Source organism: Marmota monax, unplaced genomic scaffold (genome assembly GCF_021218885.2).
Source record: "Marmota monax isolate L192 unplaced genomic scaffold, Marmota_monax_Labrador192_F-V1.1 WCK01_AAM20220418_F8-fsc00275, whole genome shotgun sequence".
NCBI lineage: Eukaryota > Metazoa > Chordata > Mammalia > Rodentia > Sciuridae > Marmota > Marmota monax.
The window spans coordinates 1,115,460-1,131,776 of record NW_026691942.1 but is presented as its reverse complement, the minus strand read 5'-3'; the positions used below and the strand labels follow the sequence as shown (position 1 = coordinate 1,131,776).

The 16,317-nt window shown below is 42.6% G+C and overlaps 1 protein-coding gene and 1 pseudogene across 4 annotated transcripts in view; one reads left to right on the top strand and one right to left on the bottom strand.

Moving 5' to 3' along the window:
* Window positions 1–602: 602 nt before the first annotated feature.
* Esyt2 (extended synaptotagmin 2) overlaps window positions 603–16,317 on the top strand; it is a 77,087-nt gene continuing 61,372 nt past the window's right edge. For 2 of the 4 annotated variants that reach the window (XM_046438744.2, XM_058577347.1), the window contains exon 1: window positions 605–1,005. In XM_046438744.2, the coding sequence (XP_046294700.1) occupies window positions 676–1,005 (330 nt within the window). In that variant the 5' untranslated portion in view covers window positions 605–675. Of the gene's footprint in view, window positions 1,006–16,317 lie in introns of all 4 variants that reach the window. The other 2 variants (XM_058577553.1, XM_046437257.2) reach the window with 2 other exon arrangements.
* Window positions 8,405–8,504, bottom strand: LOC124090339 (U6 spliceosomal RNA; annotated as a pseudogene).

Genomic DNA, 16,317 nt, shown 5'->3' with positions numbered 1-16,317 from the left:
GGCGGCGGGTTCCACCGCCCCCGCCGAGAGGCCCAACCACACGCGCGCGGCGGCGCCCCTGCCCCCCGCGCCTGCCCGGCTCCCTTCCGCGGGCAACGACTGAGCGCTGCTGGGGAACGTCCTCCACCGAACTGCCGCACAACTGCCAGCGGCCCTCCCGGACAACCGACGGCCGACGGGGCGCTGCGGGGCTGCCCGGCCCGCCCAGAGCCAGGACCCCGGCGTCCCGCGCGGGCCCCACCCCACCCACGCCCCGCCTCGGCCGCACCCCTCCGCGGAGCCCGCCCCGCCCGGCGCGATGACGTCAGCGCCGCCCGTCCTCAGGCGGTTCGGCCGATCCCCGAGGGGCGCTGGCGCGGGGGCGGGACCGCTTCGGCGCGATGACGTCAGCGCCGCCCGTCCTCAGGCGGTTCGGCCGATCCTTCAGAGGGGGCGGGGCGCGGCCGGCCTGGCGAGATGATGCCACGCACCGCCCAGCCTCCGGCGGCTCCGCCCGACCCCTCGGAGGGGCGCTGGCGCGGGGGCGGGGCCGGACCGGCGTGGTGACGTCGAGCTTCCGACCCCTTCCCCGGCGGGGCGGGCGGTCCCCTCAGAGAGTCGCGGGCTCGAGTGGCGCGGCTTCCGCGGGAGCGCCGCGCCCTCCTCGTCCAAGAGGACAGCGCAGCGCGGCTGGCGATGAGCGGCGCCGGGGAGCAGGCCCCGGAGGCCGGCGCCGGCCAGTCCGGGGACCGCCCGGCGCCGGAGCCCCCCGGAGGCGCGCTGAGCGTGGACGTGCCTGGGCTGCTGGCGCAGCTGGCGCGCAGCTTCGCGCTGCTGCTGCCGGTGTACGCGCTCGGCTACCTGGGGCTGAGCTTCAGCTGGGTGCTGCTGGCGCTCGGGCTGCTCGCCTGGTGCCGCCGGAGCCGCGGCCTCAAGGCCAGCCGCCTGTGCCGCGCGCTGGCGCTGCTGGAGGACGAGGAGCGCGTCGTGCGCCTGGGGGTGCGCGCCTGCGACCTGCCGGCCTGGGTGAGTGCCGACCGCCCGGGTCCCGCCGAGCCGGGTCCGCAGCCCCGCGCACCTGTGCGAGCCAGGGGCAGGTTTCTCCCGCTTCCGCGCGCGCGCCGTGACCCACCCGGCGGGGTCGGGCGCCCGGGTCCGATGGCAGGGCCTCGCAGCCACCGCGTCCCCGGCCGCGGGCTGCGCAGGTGGCAGGCGCGGCGCGTTGGCCCGCAGGCCGCGCGTTCCTCGGGCGCGGAGTTTCCTTTCCTGGGATTTGAAAAATGTGACAGCCAGTGGGAAGAGAACTTAAAATTTTCTTCTATCCATAAGACTGTGGTTTTGGGTAGTTTCTAAAACAGTTGAAGAGCAGTAAGTGTCCCCCGAAAGGTTGCTGATGTCAGAAAGATTGAAACGCTTGCTTTTTTTCTTTCTGCCAGTACCCTGTTGTGAAACGGAGCACTTTTGTATAGGATCATCCAGAATCCAGTGGGAATGAATGAGTGGCAGGAAATTTTGGAAGAATTAAATAACGAGATTTACAGTTATTTACCTCAAGCAATTTTGTACATAATATGGAGTATTGCATTTAATCGAGTTGGCATCCTCTTTTTCTCCTCCTTCTTTCTTAGCCATGAGTTGGCATAGTGAGACCGTAGCCAGCAGTGAGTTTCGGAAGGGTCGTTTTCTCTTGGTGAAGGAAGGGCTGGGAGGGGGCTTTGTTTTCCAGCTAGTTGACACTTGCGATGGTAAGGCATGCAGCTTCAGACACGAATGACCGACAGACGAAAACCAGAAGGCAGGAGTGTCCAAGACCAAGAGGGACACCACGGATAACATTTCATGATGACAGATAGCAATTGGAATAAAGGGCTGGGGATATAGCTCAGTTGGCAGACTGCTTGCCTCCATGCACAAGGCCCTAGGTTCAAACCCCAGCACCACACAGAAAAAAAAAAAAAAAGATAGCAATTGGAATAAGAATATAATAGAGATTTTGGGAACTTAAAATCTAGACAGTACATTGTAGATTTATGAGATATGTATTTTGGAAAAATCAAAATAACTACTGTGGTACAGGTTTTAGCTAGTAGCAGGAAAACATTAGAGACCTGTAGAAAACAGGAAGTTAGAGTAACCAACCTGAGAAAAACCAAGAACGGGTACACTTCAGAAATGCAAAAGGACTTTAAAGTGACATCTTGTGTCTTGTGTCATTGGCTTCCCCCCCACCCCTCTGGTGGTACTCAAGATCAAAATATCCAGGGCCTCAAGCATGCTAGGCAGCTGGCTCGCAGATTTTCCAGATTTTCACTGCTGCTGCCAGTGTACCGCTGGCAGAGCTACATCCACTGAAGCCAGCACTTTGTATCTGCTGTATCTGAGTTACATCCTGTAAGAAAAGTAGTTAAAAACAAAGTAGTAGAAAAGTTACCAAATCATCATCATAAGTAATGCTGAAATTAACAGGAAAAGGATGGTGATAACATTCAGAAATGCCTGGTAATTATTGAGCAAGCGATTAATTGACTAATATATCATTAAAAAAAAAAAGCTTTGTGAAACAGGCTGTTTTCACTTAGTAAATTAAGTAAATTGCTACCACATTGAAAAAAACTAATTTTTGTGAAATGAAAAACGTGATTACCTAAAGATTCTTTTCTTGGGTTTTTCATCTGTGTGACTTAAACTGATGAACCATAGTGTTCTCCTCAAAGAATTTATATTTTCTCCAGAATTTTTCACTTGTTTATTCCAAATTTGTATTTGAGTTCCTATTACACATGTACATATTTACACTTGCCTCGATTGCTTTTTTTTTGTAGTTGTATATTGACAATATACAAATCAAAATAAAAGAATGCTTTATTTGTGTTTGTTTTTATTTTTATACAGTGCTAAGGATCGAACCCAGTGCCTCACACACATGCTAGGCAAAACTCTGTCACTGAACTACAGCCCCCGCCCCCCCTAGATTGCTTTTAAGGATTCTCATGAAACTTGACAGTGATCATATCCAGGGCTTTTGAGAGGTTTTTGGATGGAGATATCAGGGGGTTGCATGACCTGGAAGCATGCCTGAAGTTCTGCCACAGGGATCAAGGAGCAATTCAATGATAGAAGCCTAAGAAAAGTTATGACTTTGATTTTTACTCTGGGTTCTTAGGCTTTCTGAACTTTGGACTGGTATTTTGCATTGAATCAGATTTATTTGTACACCCCAAAGATGGAATGTGTTTTCTAAGGTCATTGATGACTGATTCATAGTGAAGTGGAAGCATGGAAAACATGAACTAATATGGAACTGACTTCCTATTTTCATCCTTAGGTACATCACTGACAGTCTTCTTTTTATTTAGCAAAGTAAAAATTTTGGCTGGATATTGCAATGACATCCTTAAAGAATATTAATACTTTTTAAAAATATACAACTGTTCCTGAGTTGAGACTATTAGGGCATGAAAAATGGCTCACACTTAATGTGATATTGCTGTAAAGATTTGGTCCTACAGCTTTTATATAGACAGTTATTGTTCATTCTTCTATTCTTTTTCTAAAAGTAGGGAAAAGGCCTGGCAGGCTTGATGGATTGAAAATGGAGCTTTTTGTTGTTTAAGTGTCTACCCTGTGTAATGAAGCCCCAGAAAATTAGACTCTGGGCAAAGAATATTCTTGAGTTTTTATAGAGATAAATAAAAATAAGGACAATTTTCCATTGCTATTTCTTAAAAATATTTTTAGTTATAAATGGACTCAGTACCTTTATGTTTTTATCTTTTATGTGGTGCTGAGGATCGAACCCAGTGCCTTACATGTGCTAGGCAAACACACTGCCACTGAGCCCCAGCCCCAGCCCCAGCCGTTTTTATTTAGTTATTAGAACTTAGTAGGATAGGTGTGACTTTCTTGCACTTCATGTAAATAAATGAATAAAATAAAGGTCCATCAACATCTTAATGGTGATATAGTTGCAAGTATATGGAAGCCCAAATCTGTCACATGCAGTATTACTTAACTGTTCGAACAACTGCTCTTTTATTACTTGAATACTTGGATTATAGAATTAAAGCAGAGTTAACTTCCTTGGATATGTTCTTCTGTGCCGTTATGTACAAACTTTCTTTGGGGACAACTTTTTTTCCCATTGTTCTTCTGGGAAGTTCTCGAAAATTTAACTCTGGTCAAAATTTAATATGTATAGTCTAAGAACAAAATGAAAAAGAATGCACTGTGGTCCCGTGTAAGGAAAGGGCAAACATTTGCTTTTTTGTCAGTTTTAATCATTTACTTAATACTTCCATAAATTTTTATGAAGACTTATAACAAAATAATTGGCATAGCTTATTGAGGAGTCAGAACTTTTTTTTTTTTTTTTTTAAATGGAGCCCTATTTTTGCCCTTACATCCCAGAGGAACTGCGAATAGGGTGTAGATGCTGCTGAGTTTCTTGTTCACACCCATTTTGTGGCCTTGATGCAAGGAGGAAAGGACCCTGACAGTTTCATTGCTTTGTGTATGTACCTAAATGTTTGAGTTAGAACATATTAAAGCAGTAAATACCTGGTTTTTGTTTAAATTTAAAATATATTTAGGTCTAGGGTTGTGGCTCAGTGGTAGAGTGCTTGCCAGCTTGTTTGAGACACTGGGTTCGATTCTCAGCACTTCATGTAAATAAATGAATAAAATAAAGGTCCATCAACATCTTAAAAAAATTTTTTTTTAATTTAATTTAAGATATATGTGTCCACTGGCCTGTATGCTCTGGTTATGCTGTGGTTTTAGTAATATTTCTAGTTCAGATTAATATTATTCTCATTATAAATTTGAAGATGGGAAAACAGATCAAATATAATTTATATAAACTTGCATTAAGATATACATACAGTTATATAATTTATAAGTCCTATGAAGAAAGAGTTATGGAAAATGACCTCGTAATTCAGTGTCATCATTTGGCCTAATGAATCTGTGGCATTTTCTGTGAATTTTCATGATTTCTGCATTGGTCACAGCATTTATTCTTGAAATAGATATTGTGAATATACTAAGAACCACTGAGTTGTATAGTTAAAATGAGTGACTTGAATAATATGTAAATTATATCTCGATAGCACTGTTAAGAAATAGAAACATTGAATTTCTTTTAAAACTAAGAGTGGGGCTGGGAATGTAATTAAGGGGTAGAGTGCTTGCCCAGTGTGCATAAGGCTCTGAGTTTGATCCCCAGCCCTGCCAAAATAAGTGAGGGAAAGAGTGAAAAGGCAATTGGTGCAAAGTGCTTTTTACTTATACAATTTTACCTCAAGTTTAAAGTTAGGGATATTTACATTTTAGACAATGTTGGCTTTGGGGGATTAATTTATTTCTCTTGGCATGATAGTCTCCATAATTTCATTCTTCCTTATGGCTGAGTAATATTCCATGCATATATGTACCACATTTTCTTTATCCCTTCATCTATTGAAGGGCACCTAGGTTGATTCTATAGCTTAGCTATTCAGAGTACTGTTTTCACAAAGCATAAGAGGTTATCCTGTTTACTCCATACTCTTTTCAGGGTAGATGGGGTAAACTCAGAAGGCCTGTGGTGATTGCCCCAGAGTCATGGGGCTCAAAGAAAGGATGGGGAGGGTTTAATGGTAAGTGGCGCATAAATATATGTGTATGGAATTCATAGGGAACAGCAAAATAATCATGCCATGTTCCATGGGTCAGAAGTTCCAGAGCCCAGTAAAGCAGCAGTGTGCAGGAGGGCAGTTCAAAGGTGGATTTCTGGATCTTCTCAGAAGGGAACTCTGTGGAAGTAATAACTCCTTCACAGTAGCGGTGGAACTGAGCTGCAGCTGGCCCAGTGATACTCCCACTGTGACCTACTCGGGCTCTCTGGGAGAAGGAGGAAAGTGCTCCCACTGGACCCCACCCAGGCTCTTAGAAATAGGGTAGAGGTGCTCTCGCTGGACCCCACTCAGGCTCTTAGGAAGAGGAGAGAAGTGCTCCCACTGGTCAGACTTGGGCTCCCAGTTAGCAGAGACTAGTACCTAAGTATAACCACTCCCAATTTGCTTAGACACAATGTTTGGACATGGCAGGAGAGGGAAAGAGTAATGTATTTAAATCTAAGCATTTGTCAGATCAGAAAAGGAAAACTACTGGTAGTGCCATGTGGTTCTCCTCTTGCTTTAGCCACCATAGCAGAGGATTTCTGCAGGATTGTGTCCTTCCTGTGCGTCTTGGTCCTGAAAGTACCTTACCCTCCTCCTTCAGTAGATAGCCCTCAGTGAACACTCGGTGATCTTATTGTGCCTTCAACACTGAGTCACCTGGTGTTCTTTAGAGCTGGGTGGGGCATAGTTCTTACGGAAACGGTTACTGTGCCCATGATCATCTACTGCATGGATAGTATTTCCATTAAACTTGTTTTATTTACAGATGTTTTCTCATGTCTTTTCCCATCATTGATATTTCTTCATTTACTTTTCTTAGCTATTTTAAAAGTACTACAACTTTTTAAAGCAAACTACTTATTTCGGTGAAGTTTTACTTGAATAGATCACATTCTAAGGAATGTGTATGGATTGAAAATGAGTGTCTGTGGGTTCAGTCATTGGGCCAGCATTCTGTGAGAACTTAAAGACGAGTGTCTGCAGATGCACTCATTCGCTGAGGCAGTCTTCTGGGATCCTGTGCTGTGCCCCAGGCATTGTGCTCAGCGCTAGTGACACAAGTATGAGGAAGACAAGGCCGTAAATTTTAGAAAGTTAATTAGGTGGCAACAAACAAATATGTATATAACCCCAATTTTATTTTATTTATTTTAATTTTTTGTGGTGCTGGGGATTCCAGAGCCTTGTACCTGCAAGGCAAGCACTTTACCAACTGAGCTATATCCCCAGCCCTAGCCCCAATTTTAAAGTCAATACTGTGCATTGGTAATTTGGGTCCTTTTTTTAAAATTATTTTTACTTTTATTAACAAAATTATACATATTCTTGTACTTTTTTTAAAACGATTTTTTTATATTTGTTTTTTTTTTTAGTTGTAGTTGGACACAATACCTTTATTCCATTCATTTATTTTTATGTGGTGCTGAGGATCGAACCCAGGGCCCTGCACGTGCTAGGCGAGCACTCTACCGCTGACCCTCAACCCCAGCCCGTATTCTTGTATATTTTTTAAAAGTATGTATACTTTTCAAATGACTAAATTGATTACCATGCATTTCCTCACATACTTATTTTTTTGAGAGCGCTTTTAAGATCACTTAGCCATTATCAAGAATATATAACATTGTTGTCAATCATAGTTTTTATGTTGCACAATAGAACTCTTGAGCAGTAGTCCTACTAACTGAAATTTTGTATCCTTTGATATTATCTCTGTTCTACTCCCTGCTTTTTCCTTTTCCTTTTTTTTTTTTTTAATACCAGGGATTGAACCCAGGGGTGCTTAACCTCAAAGCCACATCCCTTGCCCATTTTTGTTTTTTATTTTGAGACTGTCTCACCAAGTTGCTTAGGGCCTTACTGAATTGCTGAACCTGGCTTTGAACTTGCCTCCTACCTCAGGCTCCTGAGCTGCTGGGATTACAGGTGTACATCATTGTCCCCAGCTTTTTTTTTTTTTTTTTTAAGTAATACATAAGTCATTTTTCTTTAATCTAGGGAAAGTATGTCAAAAATACCCATACCAAACTTACTCATGATGGTTGTTGGTAGAAAATTATAAATGAATGGAGATATTGGGAATTTTTCAGTTTGTACTGATTGATTATACTGGAAATCATTTGTTTAGTAAAATCTGGTTTAGAACATTAATATTTTCTGGACTCATACCTAAATATGGTGGAAAAATCATAAGGAACCTTTATTAGGTCTCTCGGTTGGTGAAGTAGTTTGTTCATTTTTTTAAAAATGTGCTATTTGGGACACTTTTAAATTTCTTAAACATTTTCTTTATTGGTGCATTTTAATTATACACAATGGTGGAATTTTATTATTAAGTATTCATGCACGTGATATAACAAAAAACTTGGCCAATTATCCTTCCCCATTATTTCCCCTTTCCCTCTCCTTTTCCCTCCCCAGGTCATTTGTACTATTCTACTGATATTTCTTTGAATTTTCATGAGATTCCCCCACACCTTTCTTTGCCTTTTTCCTCTCTAGCTTCCACATAGGAGACAAAACACACTTGACCTTCTGAGTTTGGCTTATTTTGCTTAACATAATGTTTTCAAGGTCTATCCATTTTCCTGCAGATGACATAATTTCATTTTTCTTTATGGCTCAGGAAAACTCCATTGTGTGTATACACCACCTTTTCTTTGTCCATTCATCCTTTGACAGACTCTCAAGCTGGTTCCATGGTTTGGCTTTTGTGAATCATGCTGCTGTAAGCATGGGTATGCATGTATTGATATAGTGTGCTGAAAAATATGGAACACTTCACAAATTTGCATGTCATCCTTGCACAAGGGCCACACACATCCCTGTATCATTCCAAAAGCAAGCGCTTAGGGCATTTTGTGCATTTACTAAGGTAATAGCTCAGCTCTTTAAATCAGTCTATTTTAAAACAAATGGTTTCTTGAGAATTAAAATTTGTTTGGTGATCTAATTGTGCATATGGGTCATGGTCTTTTCTTTTTCTTCTTTTGTTTGTGCGGTGCTGGGGATCAAACCCAGGGTGTTGCTGAGCTACATTCTCAGCCCCTCAGGTCTGATTCTGTGCCATGCCACCTTTACTTATTTTTCTGATGGGCAGTTTATGGTCATTTCTACTGGATCTGGGGTTCAGTGAGGTATCTCTTTAGCGGATCACAGCAGAATGATCTGGTGAAAGTACCAGTGCAGCTTCTCTGTCTTCTGTGTCCTGCCCAGCACCTGGTGACTACACAAGAGCTTTAGTAAGGACTCCAGTGGCCAGAGTAAAAACTAACACGGTGGTGTTCAGGATGCTTCCTTTTTATTTGTAAAGTTGTCATGGAAATTGAACTTGAAGGTTTTTTTTGTTTGTTTGTTTTTTTAATTTGCTTAATCATATAGTGAGGATCCTTTACTTTTAATGAACACACTGTGATATATGTATTACGTTATGTTGTGTCTAGAAAGGTTTTAGAAACATGATTTTCTGATGTGAGAAAAATGCCTGGAATCCTGGCTAGTGATAACTAGTAGTAACAAGTTGGTAGATTTCCTTAATCTTTGACATGTCTGTACAGTGTATGTATATGTATGTTAGTGTCTTCCTTTCTTCATTGAACATTATCTCATTATTCAGAAATGACTGTGATTATTGCAATTATTTATTTTACGGAAATATCATCCTTCATTTAAATGACGTCTGATGGACACAATTGAAAAAAGATTAGATGACCAGGCACAGTGGCTCACGCCTGTAATCCCAGTGGCTAAGGAGGCTGAGGCAGGAGTATCATAAGTTCAAAGCCAGCCTCAGCAACTTAGCTAGACCCTGTCTCTAAATAAAACACAAAAAGGACTGGGGGTGTGGCTCAGTGGTTAAGTGCACCTGGGTTCAATCCCTGGTACCAAGAAGAAAAAGATTGTTAGATACATGGTAAGAAGTGATAAAAATAGCATATGAGATATTATTTAATTTGATGTTTTTAAGCTACAGATTCATATTGAGCTATTTGGTAGATCTGTATCTAGAGGCTACATGAACTATTTTGAATCATTAGAGTAGAATGATAATTTTTAAGAAAAGTCTTAATTGTAGAAGACAGTGTTTGTTTTTGAATGGTAAAATGTTAAAAGTCTTCATAGGTTTATCCACATCTCTTCTTGTGGAAATAACCTTTAGGGGAAAGGCATTCCTACTCCAGTGAGGATTGGGTTGCTTTTCCTCTTCTGTGTGGGATATTAAAATCTGTTAACAGGAATGTTCTTAATTGAAGTAGTGGTTTTAGCACAATAAAGTGATGGCTGCTTTGAGATTTCTGAGACTTGCTGGATGGTCTTGTCCTTCTGTGAATGCAGCTGCCCCTGTGGCCAACATCAGTGTCTTTTGGCTGAGTTTCTAATTGTGAAAGCACACTATAGAGGCCACACAATTCAGGCAGACCCTCTGAGGGCGCTCCCCCAACCTAACTGTGCCCTTGGCTGGGTCAGGCACACCTGTTGACCTGTCTTCCTCATCAGGAAGATGGTGTCTGATTGTAAGGCTGGAATGGGAAGAGGGAGGTGAAACCCTGGATGCGGGTGAATAGACAGGCGTTGCCCTGGGCAGCCACCTGAGGCTCCTGTGCCTGATGTCCCTGAGCCCTCTCAGTGCTGGGCCTGAGTCACTTTTCCGGCCACAGTGTTTTCTTGGCCCCCTTCCTGCCCTGCTGGATTGGAGTGGAGCAGTTGAACCTTGGAATTTTTCTGTTTCTGTTTCTGTTTCACTGCAGTTTATTTATTTTGTGTTGTTGCTAAGAATTTATCTACCAAAAGGCTTTGTTATTTTAACACTTAAAAGCATGCCTTACAATTTCACTTTCTTTCTCCTTTTGCCTGTATATCCCTAAAATATTTCCAAGGACCCTGCATCCTTGCTTTGGGCCAGTTTTTCTGTCTTCTGCTTCCTTCCAACAAGTACTGCCCAGGACATGGTAATCCCTCCCTCCCCACATCCAGCTTCCACCCTGATGCAGTGGATAAGAGTTGAAACTATATGTGAATGCTTTGTATCCTACAGTTTAGTCTGATTTTCTTTCCTTGTGTGAGTAAGTATTGGTCAGTGACTAACATAGGATTTGAAAACGCACATCCTATTTCTGGGTCAGGTGCAATATAGTTTAATTTTAGCCTGTGTTAAATGTGGAGTTGCTTCCTTCTGTTTACATCTGAGGACTTGATGTGATTTAGGTTTCCCAGAGAAACATAGATCTGTGGGAAGTAAATCATTGGTGTGAGAAAAGAACCCGCCCAGCCCAGCTGGCTTCATGCTGTGAGTCTTAGGCCGGAGAGCACCTTGCACTCTGGATTGGAATTATGCAGCTCCCATTGGAACACCAACTATCAAACTGCTAAAATTATTAATCTGAGTGATACTCTCACTTCTCTTATAAAACTTTGTTTCTATATTTATTAAAGCTTTTAGTTTAATCTTTAATAATTATATCTACTATAGCATCTAGCATAGTGCTTTTGCATATGGTTTATGCTCAGTTAAACCTAGGCAGGCTGTTGAAACAGTGAATTATTAATTACTCATTTTACTAGGCCTTTGTACACCCATTTTGTCAATTATAGCGTACCCATTAATGGACATATTAGAAGTGAACTGCCTATTCAGATTATTGATTTGTTTCAATTCTACTATAAATACTTAAATGCCTAGCATGAGATTATATAAAATATCTAAGTATCTAAGTACTAGGATTTTAAAACCAAAAAATTGATTTATAATCTGATACAAAAATGACAATACAATTTCTAAGTATGTTTTTCCATATATATGAAGATCTTAGAATATATCCAGTAGGTAATATGAAGTGTTGCTTTTCTTAATAACTTCAGTTGTGATTTTATACTAGGAGAAATAAGGGAGTGAGTGGTTTTGTGTGTGAAGCAAAGTTTTAGAAAGGGGGTTTGGCAAGACAGAGGTGGAGTAATACCAGATGGCCAGAGGAAGGAAGGGGTGCCCACCCTCCCTGGAACAGCGGTGGGAGGCCAGGAAGGAGGAAAGGAGTGGCAGAAAGTGCAGGAAGACTGCCTGTGCTGAAGCCAAGAAGGGCAGCTTGCAGGAGCAGGACTAGGGTGGGGCACGTGACTGTTTTCAGATGTTGAGTACCTGCCACTCACCTACTTTCTGCCTCTTGGGATGTTCCCTATTCCGGATATTTCATGTAATATGTGACTTTTGTTTCTGGCTTATTTCAGTTAGCATATTTTTTAAGCTTATCACAAAAACATGAATTAGTAATTAATTTCTTTTGAAGACTGAATAATATCCCATTTTCTGGATATACCAGTTTGTCCATTCATTCATGGGTGGCTATTTGGGCTGCTTCCATCTTTTGGCTATTTGAATGGTGCTGCTATAAAAATCCGTGTCCACATTTTTGTTTGCACAGCTCTTTCCAATTCTCAGGTGTACACCAGGGTTTACACTTTGAGGAACGCCAAACTGTTCCCCACAACATCTGCACCATTTTACATTCTTACCAGCAACATATACAGGTGCTGTTTCCTCCACATCCCTGCCAACTTTTTTTTTTTAATGTATCTATTCTAGTGAAGTGGCATCTCATGGTGGTTCTGATATCCATTTCCCTAATGACTAACACCACCTTCACATGATTTTGTGCGTTTCTTCCCAATTCTGCATTCAGTGAGATTGTTTGACAGCTTGAAATTGGCTGTGGCGGGAATACTTGCATTGTGGAGAAGTCAGCAGTCTCAGAGAAGTGAGTGCGAACAGTTGCCCTCTTGCTCTGAAGGATGTTCTGCAACTCTGAGAGGCTGGGCTGTCCTCTGAAAGGCAGAGTGTGAGCAGGCTGCCTCAGCCCAGTGAGGTTCTGCCACCTGTGTCTGTCTAGTTACGAATCTGCACGGGCTCCTGAGTCCCCAGCCCATTGCGGAGTCTGATTGTGGTGTCTCAGTACAAGAAGTGTGCCTAAAGCTCTATTTTTGCTATTCAGAGGTAACTTAAGAGTTTGACAAATTCCTCTTGAGAAAGGTCTGTGAGCTCTGAATTAGGTTCCTCATTTACTTCTGGGCCTCTGAAGTAAGTTACTTGGTTCCATTGTTTTGGGAAATATCTGATTAAAATAAATGAACTACAGTAAAAAGGACTATTTATTTATTTATTGGGGGGGGAGTTCTGCAGATGGATCACGGTAACAGTTGCACAACAGAGAATATGTTTAATACCACTCAGTTATACACTTAAAATGTCTAATGTATATTTTAGAATTTTTTAAAATGAATTCTCACTTCATACCTACTAGAACAGCTAAAATATAATAAGATAGTGACAATAAACCATCTATCATAATACTGCTGGAGAGGACACAAAATGGTATAGACACTCTGGAAAGTAGTTTTATGGAACACACCTCAGTATGTGATTCAGCAGTCACACTCCTGGACATTTTTTTGGAGAAGTGAAATATACATATGCACAAAAACCTTTACATAAGTAGGCGTTGTGTATGTGTAATAGTCAAAAACGAAACCATCAGGATGCCCTTCAGTAGGCAAATGGTCAAACAAAGTGTTACAACTACACCGCAAAATACCACTTGGCATTTAAAGGGGGCAGCAACGGGGCAAACTGACAGATCTCCGAGGCTTTGGGTGGGCAAAGAAGTCAGTCTCCAAGGGTCATGCAGTGTGGGCCACTTACACACTATTCTTAAAATGCCAGCGTTGTAGAGAGGGAGCTCGAAGTGGTTGCTAGGGTGGGTTGGTGGGGGCAGTAAGTGGCAGTGTGCTCTAGAGGGGCAGTGGGGCAGGTCTGCGTCTCGACTGTGATGGCCATGACACAGGGCCATGTGGTGGAGGGCAGGCGCCAATGTCCGTCCTCTGGTTTTATGGTGTTAGTGTGGTCGTGTAAGATAAGCCCTGGAGGAAACTGGGTGGACGGCATAAAGGCCTTTCTATGCTTTTACAACTTCTATAATTTTTATATTTATATATATATATATATATATATATATATATATATATATATTTTAGAGAGAGAATTATTTTTTTTTTAGTTTTCGGCGGACACAACATCTTTGTTTGTATGTGGTGCTGAGGATCGAACCCTGGCCACACGCCTGCCAGGCGAGCGCGCTACCGCTTGAGCCACATCCCCAGCCCCTATAATTATATTTTTTAAATCCTTGGGGATGATTCTGAGCTCAGAACACCTCTAACACCACAGGTGCAGGGTTTTTTTGGTTTTTTTTCACCCCAAAACAATTCCACTTACTCTGTGGACACTGGCTGGTATGGCTGACACCACCCAGGGTTACGTCAGATCCACAGGTGAAGGGCTTGGCCCCCAGGACTGCCCCCACTTCCAAAGCCAGCTGCAAATGGGCTGCCCAGGCTACCCACACTTCTTCCTAGCCAACCTCAAATTCAGAGTTCCACAAACCCCCTCAAGTTTGGTAATTTCTGGAACTGAGGGAAGCACTTTATTACCCTCCCCAGTTTATCACAAAGAAGGCGAGGCAGGAACACCAGGTGGAAGAGACCCATGGGGACAGGTGTTGGGGTGGGGTGCGGAACTTCCTAGCCCCCTCTGGGCACACCGCACCCCGTCACCCGTGTGTTCACCCACTCGGTGTTCCCATGCAGGTTTCAGTTTGCAGTGCAGCGCTGACCACTGGAGGGTAGGGAAGAGCTGGACATCCTAACCTCTGGTCCTGCCTTGCTGGTTCTAGTGCGCAGCCCCCTCCTGAGACTGTCCACAGACCCACCCAGAGTCTCCTGATTAGAACAAGAGGAGCTTCTGTCACCCCAAAATTCCAAGGGACTTGGGAGCTCTGTGTCAGGAACCAGGATAAACACCAAGTACCTATTTTTTTTATCACCATGATCTTATGATCTAATTATGGATACATTAATAGACTTTCCAAGAAGAAGTGAAGAAACTCGGGAATTTTATCAGGAGACATACAACATTATGTAATTTTCCTCCTGAGGTTTCCTGTCATTCAGTATCTTACATGGAAAACAGCAAATGATAGAGTAAACCGTGCTATTATCTCTGGATTATGAATGTAATACCAAAATTGTAGGCTTTTTAAAAATTTCCATATTGACATCACAGTTAATAACAAGTGTGGCAAACAGCCATTATGGGGATAGATATACTGGGATCTTGATATTAAACACCCAGAAAAGATAAATGGTTATAATCAGAAAAAAAGTCCTAGTGTAAAAGTGTAAAGTCCTTGAGTCACATTACCTACTGTTTCTTTGTGTACAAAGGAAGGATTAAAAAGACTGGAAACAATAGGCTTAGAGTGGCCAATTCCTGACTTTATTCTCAAACTCTTGAGATATTTGCTATCTGAGAGGGTGACAGTAATCCCTCAGGAAAAATATGAACCTACTTCTTAAGAACAAAACCTTTAGAGTAAAATTGTAGCCTGATGTGACTTCTGAAGCCACACAGATGTTGGACATTCCTGCCACTTGTGTAACTGCCTTCACAGCCTCAGTGTTCTATGTGTGTGTGTGCGTGCGCAGGTTAGAACAGGTCTAAATTGATTCCAGAGAGGCAGATGTGCATGAACTCTAGCCGAAGTCCTCCCAGGCCATTCCAGTCAAAACACAAGCATGTGTTTGATAGCAGTTTGTGATTTGAAATAAGATAAAAACCAACCAGATTGTCTGACACGTTTAAATGAAGAAGATGAGAAAGAACACAGGCTTCCTCCTCTTGGACTCATTTTAATTTGTGAGATTGATGTAACTCATGCCCAAACCTCAATTTATATCAAGATCATCAGTAATCTGCTCGTTTGACTTTTCTTTCTGTTAGCAGTGGCAGAAGGGTGTCTGAGGACCTGAGTTTTGTCAGAGTATACTTTAACTTTTTGGAAAATGTCATTAAGTAACTCTCAGTGTTTTTGAAGAGCTGTCTTGCTGTGCTCCTGACTCTGGGTTATGAGGTATTCCTGTTTTGACTCTGCATTTAATATTAGTCCTGGCTTCCATTCCATACATGCATTGACATTTAAGCCCCCTCTCCATGATAAATGGATGAATGCATAGTGTATGTCAGATGTAACACTAAATTCAATGTGCACTCTCTTAGCAAATTAGAAATAAGAATTGGGTCAGATGTGGTGATACATGCCTGTAATTCCAGCTATTTGGGAGGCTGAGGCAAGAGGATTGCAAGTTAGAGGCCACTCTCAGCAACATAGTGAGGCCCTAAGCAACTGAATGAGACCATCCTTCAAAATAAAAATAAGAAGGATTGGAGATGTAACTCAGTGCTTAAAGTGCCCCTGGGTTCGATCTCTGGTACCAAAAAAGCTAAAAATAAAAGGGGCTGGGTACATAGCTTAGTGATAGAGTACCCCTGGGTTCAATCCCCAGTAACAGTAACAACAAAAAAGAATTGGTTTTCAAATAAAATTTAGATAGCTTTGTTATACAAGGTATACTGGGATTGACCTAGTTTTTTAATTTTTCCTTTACTCTTTCCTGATCTACAAGAATAGATAATGGTCAATCATATAACAAATAGGAACAAATTATTGAAGATAGACACTCTTCAGCAAGCACTTTAGACAAAAGTGCCCAGACGCTGACCTGTCTGCTGCCACGTTCCTCTGTCGGCCAGGAGCAGTTCTCAAGCGGTGGCTCGCCCTGTGGCTTGGCCAGC